The following is a 12,783-nucleotide window of genomic DNA, read 5'->3' on the forward strand; positions in this document are numbered from 1 at the left end:
GGGGTATTGTGTCGAAAGCCTTTGCAAGGTCAAGGTAGGCTGTATGGACTGCCTTTCCCTCATCAATGGCCTTGGTGACTGTTTCGAAGAAGTCGACCAAGTTCAAAAGGCATGATCTTCCCTTGACAAAGCCAAACTGGGTCGGGTCCAATGTCTGCAAGTCCCCTATATCTTTGTTTATGAGCTCCATTATAATCCTCTCCATAGCTTTGCTGACTAGACTTGTTAAGCTTATGGGGCGGTAATTACCAGGGTCCGTAGAGGCGCCGCCTTTGTGGAGTGGGACCACAGTTGCTGTACGCCACTCCTTGGGCACGTATCTTGTGGTAAGGCTGAGATTAAACAGCTGCCTTATGTGCGGGTTTAATTCCTCATTTAGCTCGTGTAGCACACAGCTGGGGACACCATCCGGTCCCATTGATGCTGTGTTTTTAGCTTTAGAGAGCAGCTTTCACCTGCGCATTTGGGATGGCGGGGAGCCTACACTCGGGTGGGATAGTTATCTCCCTTTTGGGGGGGGGGGGGGGGGTGAAGTTTGCACTGAACCTGTCTGCCAGTATGTTGGCAATGTCTGTGGGTTCAGTGATTTTTGTATCATTTTGGACTAATTCTGAGCATATCTGGGAGTTTCCACCCAGGTTCCTAACATAGCTGAAAAAGGCCTTATGATTGTCCTTTGAATCCATGGCAATTTTTCTCTCAAAATTGGCCTTAGTTGATTTTATGAGTGCTCGTATTTTTTTACTAATAATGATCAGGGGTGACTTCCTTTTATGGATTTTGTTCCATCATGTAATAGCTTTCTCCTCTTATTGTAAAGTTTGTTAATGGCTGGGGTCCACCAGACTGGACGTTTGCCCTTTGTGGAAAGAGTCTTGGTTTTATTTGGGATTGCCTGATCCATGCAGTCCTGGAGGTGTTCATAGAAGGCATTTGTAAGGGCTTCCGCAGCTTGGGTTGTGGTTTCCACTGGCTCAGGGGCCTTGAAGGATACCACACCAGTCTTGAGTAGTGTGAAGTTTGCTTTAGAGAAGTTCTTCACTATGGTCTTTTTTGTTTGGGGTGGGGGCGGGATGTGGATTTCCAGTGAGATTAGTTTATGATCAGATCTCACCAATGAGGGGTATACTTCCGGTGTGGAGCATTTTGTCCCCATGTTTGTGACAATGAGATCTAGTATATTTTCTCCTCTCGTGGGAACAGTGACCAGCTGTTCCGTGGCATTTGAATTTATGAACTCCAGGAACCGTTGGGCTAGAAAGTTAGGGCTTGAGTAATGTTCCCAGTCTATATTCGGGTAGTTGAAGTCACCCAATATGATGGTGTTTGGAGATACATTTATAACCTCCAGTGTCTTCAGGAAGGCTGTGTGGGGTTCCTGAGTTTGAGAGGGAGTACGCTGCCAACAAATTGTATTCCTGGGAGCAAGCTTGAATACAACTTACCTAATGGCCTACCTCACGCCAGAGCAACAAGTTCATTTGACAGCCTACTTCAAACTACTGGCCACAAAGACCCAGCTATCCGCAAGGACAATACTGTAAGTCCTGGGGTTCATGGCCTCTTGCATTGTACTAATTCCATATGCAAGACTGCATATGAGGAAACTACAGTGGTATCTAAAAAGGCTATGGTGTCAACATTCTCAGGACCTAGAATCAATGATTCCTATCATCCCTTGCTTAAAGACAGAGTTCCTTTGGTGGGCAGAGGCCTGCCACCACAACAAGGGACTGCCATTCACTCTACCTCCTGCCACCCAAACCCTAACAACAGACACATCAGACGATGCATGAGGGGCTCACTTGTCAGGGCAGTGCATTCAGGGCAAATGGAACCCTAGTCAAATGCACCTGCATATCAATCGAAAAGAAATGTTAGCTGTACAGAATGCTCTGACAGACTTTGAGGACCACATTCTTCCAGGACAATTATTGGTAAAGACTGAGAACACCACTGTTGTATGGTACATAAATAAGCATGGGGGAGCCCACTCATACCCTCTGTGCAGACTAGCCATGGTTCTGTGGAACACAGCCTTGAGCTACCAAGTGCCACCTACAAGCTCATTTCCTGCCAGGCAAGCTAAATACACTGGCAGATGATCTAAACAGAAATCTCATGAACCCACACGAGTGGAAACTGGAATCAAAGATATTCAACATTTTGAGAAACAAATGGGGGAGCCCAGAGGTAGACCTGTTTGCCTCCCCTCAGAACTACCAATTGGACAAATTCTGCACAAGGACTCCCCACAGACAAGCTTGGAAAGTGGATGACCTGTCCTTCACCTGGAAAAACCTATCTATTTATGCCTTTCCCTCTCTGCCTCTCCTCTCCAAAGTGCTACTAAAGATCAAACTGGACAAGCCAAGGGCAATACTTATTGCACCAGACTGGCAATGACCACACTGGTATCCCCTCCTGCGCAGTGTGTCACTTCTGGAACCGTGGCACCTGCCTCAGACCCCTGCCCTGCTGTCCCAGCAGGAGGGCCAGATTCTGCACCCACAGCTTCAAACCCTGAACCTTGCCGCCTGGCTAATTACATGATCTCTCCTTTACCATCCCTCAGTAAGTAAGTGATGGATGTCATTCTGGAGGCAAGGAGGCCTAGAACTAGAAAATCTATGCTGAAAAATGGAAGGGATTCTGTTCCTGGAGCCAAACTCAGGGGATGGACACAGTGCCCAATTTACTGCACATTCTTCAATACTTAACTGAGATGCTTCACAAGGGCCTTTCCTTTTCTTCCATCAAAATTCATGCCTCTGCCATTTCAGCTCATTATAATACAGAGCCACCCCTCTTCTCTCATCCACTGCTGAAGCAATTCCTCGGAGGGGCCAAAAACTTAAGACCACCCAGGAGAGCCCCTACTGCAGCTTGGGACCTTAACTTTGTATTGGAAAAGCTCACTCTACCTGCTTTTGAGCCAGCTGCAAATGCAGGCCTGAAATTCCCTTCTTGGAAAACGGCCTTCCTTTTAGCCATCATTTCAGCAAGAAGGGTAACTGAATTACAGGCCCTCATGGCAGTGGAGCCTTTCATCATCTTTTAAGCGGTCAGGGTGTCCATCAGGACCAATCCCTCCTTTATGCCCAAGGTGGTATCCAGTGTTGCCCTTAATCAGTCCATTCATCTGCCAATCTTCTTTTCTAATCCACAGCACAAAGGGGAACGAATACTGCACTCCTTGGACGTGCACAGACAACTTGGAGTTTACTTGGACAGGACTAATCCTTTCAGGAAATCTGAACAACTGCTGGTTGCATTTGCTGCAGGGGCAGAGGGGAAGGCCATTTCAAAGCAAACCATTTCTAAGTGGATAGGCCACTGTATTCATTTCTGCTAGAAGCACCATGGAAAACCTACCCCACAGGGGATGAGACCACATTCCACCATAGGTTCATAGGTAGGTACTAGGCTATTGGCCCTGGGGCCTATACAAGCCCAGCCAAAAAGGTACCCTGGCCTCTGCCACCCAAGAAAATTATTTTCCTATGCCACTGTCGTGCAGAGCCACAGAGGTGATCCCCGGGGTGAATTTCCTATTTCCCATCCAATCATCAAGATTTTTCTTGAGTGCTAATGAGGAGCTTTGTTTGATATAGATAGGTAGTTTATTCCAGAGTATGAGAAGTCTCTGGGACAGGAATCTATCCCTCTGGCATGTTCTGTTTATTGTGGTGACAAGGTTTAGGTCCTTAGAGTGTGTAGCTCGGAGGGATTGGGATTTCTTTAAGTGGAGCGTGTCCAACAGCTCTGGGTTTGACATAGCTTTGTATGTTAGGCAGAGATCACCTCTGAGTAGGCAATATGCAACGGAGTAAAGCTGGAGTTTTTTGAGACTGTCAGCATAGGGCATCTAGTTGAGGCCAGTAATCCTCTTTGTGAGGTATTTCTGCGGCCTTTCCAGTTGTTGATGTCTTGTGAGGTGCATACCTAAAGGGGCGTTGTACTCTATAATGGGTCCTAATGAGTGATGAGTAGAGGGGAACAATTACCTCTTTTTTTCTGGATGAGAAACCTTTTGTGATGAGGTGTGCCACGTAGAAGGATTTCCTGACTGCTGTGGCGATGTGATTATCAAAGGAGAGACTACTGTCCACCTGTGTCCCAAGGTCTCTTATCACACTTTCGGTGCATCTACCTCTACCTCTACAGCCTTTCTCAGAGGTGTACCTACCAGGGACATCCTAGAAGCTGCTACCTGGAGTTCTGTACATACCTTCACCAAGCATTGCCACTTGCCAATTTTTTCAAAATCCAGAGCTGGTTTTGCCACTGCAGTCTTGCAGGGCCCTATAGCTGGTCCTAATGTTATCTAATTGCCTCCTCCCTTCCTTAGCTTTGGGAATCTACCCAAATGTAACGACTGCAACAGTGAAACACAAAGAACATAGTACAGTTGTGCATACTTACCATAAATGTAGATGTTCGAGTGTATTCACTGTTGCAGTCCTGGTTACCCTCCCTCCCGCCCCCAGACCTCTATTGACTATACCTCTATTCTTGTTTACTATGCTTAAAGCTTTCTGGTGTATTTGCTTTTTGTTGGAGGTGTAACCTTGTATATAATTGCTTCCCATTATGGGGGCACCTGACATCTGGGGCAAGAAAAACTGACGTAATGGCGTTGGCTGCATGCTTTCTACCCCTGACTACCTGACGCCATGGAAGATGAGACAGCAACCGACGCAGGATAGCTGTACTTTTTGTATAGTGTGCTGTCAACGAAGTTGTGTGTGTGTGTGTGTGTGTCTTTTCAGTGACTGTTCCATGTGTTAAATATATTGAATAAGTACCTCTCTTAGTTGTAGATAATGTAAGCTTTACAATATAACAAGAGAAGAATGGCTGGACAGAAGCAAGTTGATTTAATGTTTTGATCCTGGACTGCTGAGTTGTCAGTGGGGTGTAAAAGTGTACTAATTATATTAGAATTAAAATGATAATTTCCCTTGCTTTTAAAATAGTAGATATTTAATTGCTGTCATTTGCTTAAACTGTTAACAAGTTTTCTAAGCAAATAGGCTTGACAAATAAAAACCTAAGTGATGAAAGCCATGAAAAATGCTAAGTCTCTTTCATCTGCAAATATATTAACTTGTCTCCCACTGAGAACATTTGCTAATGGGAAAAAAAACAAGAAGTCTGCAGCTGAAGACAGTTAGCCAAGGAACTTCTGTGCAATATGTTCTAAGTGAAATTTTTTAAGTTTCTTTCATGCATCTGGAAACTTGTTCACCATTTTCCATCATTGCTGATTACTTTTATATGGAGATGAGTTGCCTATAGGTGCAAGTGATTAATCTTGAAAGTTCTGAGCATTCTTTCTGACTGAATTGCAAACATTAAAGGTACAGTGTCAAGCAAAGCAGTTCAGTGAAAAAAAAGTTTGAAATTATGGGAAGTGAATAAGAGATAGTAGCCTCCCCAGCAGCCTTAATACTTTAATGCATTTAACAGAACCAAGCATAATTTAGTTTTGTTTTTTTTTAATGTAGCCAGTGCAGTGCATTTTTAGAGCTAATAATTGAAGCTGTTTTTCATATCTGGGAGGGGGAAAAGAGATGAAAGAAAAAAAAAAAACAGACTGCAATCAGTGTAAGCGGGAGAATAGGCTGTAACATGCAGTTTAGCTTGGGCATCCTAAATTTTAGATTTGGTTATGCCTGTGGATACTGCAGTTGATTTGGGACAGTTGTATCTATCTGGAGAGTTTAACTTCATTTCTTGGGAATGTACATAGATTTGTATGTTTTTTCTAAGTTAATAGGGCATGAAAGTGTTCTGAAAGTGTATTTAGTTTTTTGTTTGAGTATTTTCATTGAAGTACAGTCTTGAAAAAATGTGACATAGGTTCAAATGGAGATAAGGAACAATGTATCCCTGCCATTATTTTATTTTGATGCTTCTTTCAGTTAGTTTACTAGACCTTTTTGCTTTGTGTCCTGCACTTCTATGTTCTGCACTGTTCACATCATCACCTGCCGATTATGACTTCCTGGCTGAGGTCATTAATAAATTAGAGACGGACCCTTCCCTCCCCAGTCCCTATAGACCTAAAACTTCAGGAATTTATTTCCTTGATTCCTGCTTATCGGGTGTCTTTTTGCCCAGCTGCAGCTCAGCAAATGTCCAAGTCTTCATCTTCTCTGTGGCAGCTTTCTCAGCTTCTGTATAGGCATTTGTCTTGCTGACTTTTGTTTTCTATGCATTAGTAGTGAAATGTAGAAATGCTGCACCTCAGTTTTCAAAGTTGGTTTTACCAGTGTGCCGTCATGTGCATGTCAAACATAAATTTTCCCGTACTTTCTTTGACACAGAAGAACCTGTGCTGAAGATCTGCTTAGAGTAAGTTTATTTATTTGTTTGCACAGTTTTGAAAATTTTGATGTTGATGGCAGTTAACGGCTTTTAATTGCTCACTATTGATGAAATGGACATTAACATGTTTGTTGGAGTACTGAATCATTTTTTTTATCTGTCTGTTACACTCTGCCTTTTTTGTTTTCTAGGTAAAAAGCAAGATGTATCAAGGTAATTACATTTTTATTTACTGAACTTTTTATTTTCATTGCTTAGAACAAAAAGCTGCATGACTTAAACAATTCTTGACTTGTAGCAAATTTGAATGACGAGTTCTTGAAATAGTTCTCATCCTTGCTTTTAGTGGATCTTTCATGTCATCTTTGAAGGCTGTAGCTTCTATTTCAGAAATATAGGTTGACACTGACAATATTCAAAAACTGTCACAAGGTTCTGTTAATTTGTTTGATTTTTTTTTTTTTTTTATTACATTTTTTGCCATTTTTCTGTCTCCTGTGGCATAGACACTTTTATATTAAGGAACTTCAGGAGCATATTCTAACAACCTTATTGAAGTGGTGACGACAGTACACAGGCCGGATTCTCAGTATCTAGTGAAAAATTTTCTATCTTTTAAGAGTACTATTGTAAAAATTGTATGCGTCCTTGGTCATAACCACATTTTATGGCCTTTTTATTTGCCGTTTTGTTATTGACTGACAACTGGGAATCTACCAGTCTTCACACTGACAGAAGTTTGCTCTTATTTTAGTTGAGTGAAAGGCTTAGTCTTCCATCTTAAAATAATTTGATAAGAGTCTTTTGGAAATCTGAGAGCAAAGTTGTATATTCTTAGTTTGGTTGCATGGTGCAGCGGGATGAAGCCCAGGTTACTGATGTTAAAACAGGAACTCTGGCACTGGAATAGCCAAGTAGCGAGGGAGATAGAGAGGGGAAAGCAGTGAGGGGTACATGTCCTTCTTGCCTGCCCCATGAAATGGGTGGGTGAGGCTCTCTGGGAGCACACAGGAAAGTGTGATTTCTCCAGTGGAGGTTGGGGAAACCATTTCCCGTGTTTGAACAAAGGAGGCGTTGCTACTTGCTTATAACATTTATTGTGGAAGTGAAGACTGTGGTCAGCCCACTGCAGTCATCAGAGTTAGTGAAAGTGATTGCTGTCTCCATTAAGTAGTTTAGCATAGCTTTTCCAGTGCACCGAAAGTGATGAGGATTGTGTATTATTGAAGTGTTGCTAGAGATGAAAAAATCATCCTGGAGCCTTTCAGTAAAGTGGTGGTGAGGTGGCTGCAGTGTAGACATTCAAGAGTAAATAAAACACAAGCATTTTCCAATAGTAAGCTGAGACTCTGCTATTTACTTACCACTTACTTTTGTAACTTATTGAGCACCATAAGGCAGAAGCTACTTGTGTGCAGAAGAAGGTACTATTGAACATATTTTGTGGTAGTTAAATCATAAAACACATTAGGTACGTAGTAGTGATTCAGAAAATGAAGACTGGTTAGAAAACATTATACAGCAACTGAAGCACTTTAAATAGGACTGTGAGGATGGATTTGAGTCAGGAATCTGGCGGCTCAGTTGCTAGAGAAGGGCATATGATGGAGAAGAGGAGGAGGAAGGAATTTATGAAGCAGAAAATTAATGAAAACCTTCAAGGGAAGTTTTTTTGGGAAAATAAGGAGTAAAGATGGTCCACTTTAAATGGGTAAGGGTTCTGTAGAGAAAATGACCAATGGTTTACAAAATTATATAGGAAACAATGCTACAGACCATCTTTTCTACACAGAAACAGTATGCATAACCCTAAGATTTTTCCTAATATAATCAGAGGTCAGGCAATGAGAACATCTCACCTATGTTGTCAAGAGGAAGTGTATAGAAATGAGTTAACTAAGCTAAGAACAGGTTTCATTAATAGGCGGTATAGTGAACATGAAATTGATAAGGCGTACCATAATGTACACAAAGAAAGGAAAGGTAAAGCTAAGCCCTCCTACTCTGATGGAGCAGGTAGTGACAGAGTGGGTATCGGGAATAGTGTATTATCACACATTCCGATGGTTTTACCATATACAAGAGATGTGAAAAGGTTTGAAACCATCATACAACAAAATTGGCATATGTTGTTAGTAGATGAGGATACTACCAACATAGTAGGTGGACAACCACATTTTGCATTTAGAATTAAGAAAAATCTGAAACAGCAGCTTTGTTATCCAAGGATACCTACTCTGATGGATAGCAAAGTGAATGGTACCCATAGATGTGGAAAATGCGCACAGTGCATTTATAGAGATGAATCAAGGTTTTTCAAGCGTCTATGGGAGCTAAGGAATTCTGCTGATTGCAATACTAAGAATGTAGTGTATGTAGCTCATTGCACAACATGTTTCCATTTCTATGTTGGCAAAACTAACCGTCACCTTAGGGAACGGATAAGGGATCACCTTTACTGCACTAGAAAAGGGCAACTGTATACTGCCTTGGCTAAACATACATTGGATAAGAGGGATGACCATATATTTTTATTTTGGGTTTTACACATTCAGAATGTCAGCAGTAGGATGGGGGACATAGTCAATACTACTGAAAATATGGAAGTAAAATGGATTTTGCATTTAGGAGCACACACAGGTTTGGGTTTGAATGATAGTGATCCATTGAAGCCAGTGTTAAAATCTAGAAGGTTAAAATAAAATAAATAATAATAATACTATCTTAACAAGAGAAGACTACATAACCACACAGTTCATAGTTCATAGGGCTTTGGGTCAATATGACAGTATTTCTTGAGCTGTTTCTAGCATAGATGTCACTAAAGATAAGCATTTGTTGAGATGTATGTTTAAAGCATATGTATTTATTAGGTGGACAGCATGTATATTTATTAGGCCGAATATATGCATTGTTGTTTGTGTACTGCTTATATTTTTTTATATAAATGTACATATATTTTTATGCTTATACCCACACACACAAGCAGTTACTAAATGGGCAACATGAGTATATGTATTTATTCACTGACTTTTATGTATTTTATTTATATTCATCCACGTTCCAGTTTTTACATTTTGTGCATGTGGTTTTTAAACAGTGTTTTTCTGACTTCAGCAATTAACCAAGGGCAAAACGTAACCATAATAATTAATTGATTGCTGAGTGCTGAATTAACTTTGAGTGGTAGGATTGGTTGTTTTAGTAATGAATTAAAGTATTTAAGTGCTGTTGCTGATGTCCTTCATGGATGCATCTGCAGTCATAACAAATGGGTTGTCCTGTCGTCAGGCAGCCCTTCGGTCGGCCGGATTCCAAAGTCCGGGTCCGGCTTCGGCTGATGTCGCGCTTCACACGACGTCATCTCTGCTGGTCTTCGGGTATAAAGGCATCAGCCGAAGCCATTTTCCCCAGTCTTTCTTGCCGTGTGGCGCCCGAAGCAGAAGCTGTTCGCAAGTGCCGGTCGGTCAGATCCAGAGATTACTACTACCGAATACTACTTCGAAGACTTCTAAAAAGCTAAGTACCCCGTTGGGGACTCTTTCTTGCCTCAGCCGATGTCAGAAAAAGTCAATAACTGTTTAACTTGTGGGAAACAAATACCTCATAAAGATTTCCACTCTTACTGTTTGCCTTGCTTAGGCCCAGACCACGACGTAGCAGCCTGCTCGGCCTGTGCTTCCTTCAACCGACGAACGCTTAGGCGTCGGTCGGAGTTTGCTGAACAGTTTTTCGGCTCAGATTTTGCGTACATTATGCCGTCGGATCCTCCGACTACCCAAATTGTTAAAAAACGCAAAGAAAAGACCGACACTCACGGTCTGCGGTTTCGGCCGAAACCACGGTTAAGCAAGCCGCGAGTGTCTCGGTTTCGGCCGAAACCGAGAAAACTGGTCAATCTTCAGCCGAATCCATGACTACTACTGAGGCTCCTGCTACCTTACCTGAATCAGCCTCAGAAATTTTGCCTACAACTGTGGTTCCTACTGATCTATCAGACACCATCCCCTTGGATATCTCTACCCCAGCACGTGGTGCTGCTAGGCCTCCTGCAGCCATGTCTATTAAGGCCTTTGCCAGGGCTAAAGCAGCCAAATCAGCTAAATCAGTGCCTGTTAAACCACCCTCACTCAGGCCCACTTCTAGTTCACAAATGCTTACTCTGGCAGAAGATTTAATATCCTTAATTAGGGGATCCCAATCTCACCCAGACAGGGCCTCTCAGCCACCAGAAAAGAGACCTAGAGCAGAGCCACCTGAGCCTGTGTCCTCTGATGATTCTGCGGATGACTCAGACATTACAGACCAGCCAGAGGCTCCTTTTTCCAATTATGAAGATTCAGATGCTGAAGAATCCATTCCAGCTGCCTCTCCACCAGAGGAATTCTCCTTTGGGGAAACCTTACATGCCATGAGAGAACAATTCCAATGGCAGGGACAAGATTTCTCAGATTCAAGAAAAAGGCTTAGGACTTTTCTGCACTTACCACAACATAGGCCCTTAGCTATACCTCCTGTCCTACCTGTTGTGGACGATGCATTTAATGATGTCTGCACTGCACCTGATTCTTTACCTCCAGCCCCTGCCAAACCAGATAGATTTTACAGGGTGCCAGACACTCATCACCACCTATACAAGGCCCCACTTGCAGAACCCGAAACTATATCCCAGGGGCCTAAGGCAGTAGCCTCGACCACAGCGGAAAACCCTATTCCCTCTGAAAGGGAATCCAGGTCCTTAGAGAGATGGGGGAAAAAAGTCTACACCTCTGCTACTCTCTCAGCTAGAGCTTTAAACTGTCAGTTTCACATGATCCAATACCAAGAGTTTATGCTTGATCAGTTAATTAAAAGCTGTCCTCTGATGAATCTTTAGATAAGAAATATGTATTAGAAATGGTGAATAACATCCAACAGGTTAGTAACCATTCTTTAAAATGTGGCTATGATGCACTGGAGGCTTCATTTAGATCAGCCATGACTGGCACAGTGATAAGAAGGCATGCATGGTTGAAAGAACAGGTCTTGCCAGATCATGTTAAAGCTAAGCTATTGGATGCTCCTATGGATAAGGCCAGTCTATTTGGGGAACCTGCCCAGCAGGTAATGAAGAAAATGGAAGAGAAGGCAAAATCTGTACAAACAGTTAAAGATTTCCTACAGGTTCAGCCCCCAAGTTTTAGCAGGAACTGGCCTGCCAAAAATTGGTCCTTTCATGACTCCACAAGATCCCAAAGGGGCAGGAGCAGACGCTCTAGGGGCAGAAATCAATCCAGAGGAGGTGCCTACAGAGGACGACAGTGGCAAGGCAATAACCGAGGCACAGACACAACCACTGCCACTACAACAGGACAATCTCGGTGACTTGGCTCTATCTCCGCCTACCAGGGAGCAAATAGCAGCACCATTAGGCGGAAAGTTAGCCTTATTCTCGAAAAATTGGCACTATATTACAAAAGACAAGTGGATTTTGCAAACCATAGACCAAGGCTACCGGTTCCACTTCCACACTTTACCAGTAAAAGAGGAATGCCAAACCTGCCCCAAATCAAAAAATAGAAGCCCTGCACCAGATAGCGGAATTAATAAAGATGAGAGCTGTGGAAAGGGTGCCAGTAACAGAACAGGGCAAAGGATTCTACTCCAGACTATTCCTAGTACCAAGAAAAGAAAAAAGCTGGAGACCTATTCTCGACCTGTCCATCTTAAACACATACATCATTGTCCCAAAATTCAAAATGCTGACCCTACAGCAACTTCTTCCCATGCTGGGCAAGGAGTGTTGGCTGGTAACTCTAGATCTCAAGGAGGCATACCTGCACGTCCCCATTCGACCAAATTGCAGAAGATACCTCAGATTTCTTGCAGGATCAGAGCATTATCAATTCTCAGCATTGCCCTTTGGCTTATCTACTGCGCCCAGAGTATTCACAAAATGCCTGGCATCAGTAATCGCCACTGCAGAGTACAGGGAATTCAAATTTATCCATACCTGGATGACTGCCTGTTACAAGCGGACAACAAAAGCAAGCTGACAACAGATTTACAAAGGGTCATTTACTTGCTACAAGCCCTGGGATACACAGTCAATTTTCAAAAGTCAAGGCTGATCCCATCCCAGACAAGAACATTCTTGGCTGAATTGGACACAGTAAAACAGATGGCATTCCTAACTGCAGAAAAACAAAAAGAACTCCCTCTTTACTTCTTAACATTAACAAAGCAGAACAAACTAACAGCAAGAAAAGTTCTGCAGGCCTTGGGCTTCATGGCATCATGCATAATCTTGGTCCCACATGCCAGACTGCATATGAGAAAGTTACAGTGGTACCTAAAGAATTTATGGTCTCGACACAGGCACAGCTTAGAAACAGAAATACCACTAATCCCATGCTTAAAACAGGAGTTCCTCTGGTGGGCTCGGGCATGCCAGTCAAACCCAGGCTTACC

At 42.7% G+C, this 12,783-nt stretch overlaps 1 protein-coding gene across 1 annotated transcript in view; it reads left to right on the forward strand.

The window, feature by feature from the left end:
- The window catches only part of MIA3 (MIA SH3 domain ER export factor 3), a 1,691,550-nt gene that overhangs the window by 918,426 nt on the left and 760,341 nt on the right, over positions 1–12,783 (forward strand). Inside the window, exon 10 of the mRNA XM_044060179.1 lies at positions 6,525–6,546. Coding sequence (XP_043916114.1) covers positions 6,525–6,546 — 22 coding nt within the window. The remainder of the gene's footprint in view (positions 1–6,524; positions 6,547–12,783) is intronic.

The sequence above is a fragment of the Protopterus annectens genome, chromosome 1.part2 (genome assembly GCF_019279795.1).
Source record: "Protopterus annectens isolate FY-2018-M chromosome 1.part2, PAN1.0, whole genome shotgun sequence".
Classification (NCBI taxonomy): domain Eukaryota; kingdom Metazoa; phylum Chordata; order Ceratodontiformes; family Protopteridae; genus Protopterus; species Protopterus annectens.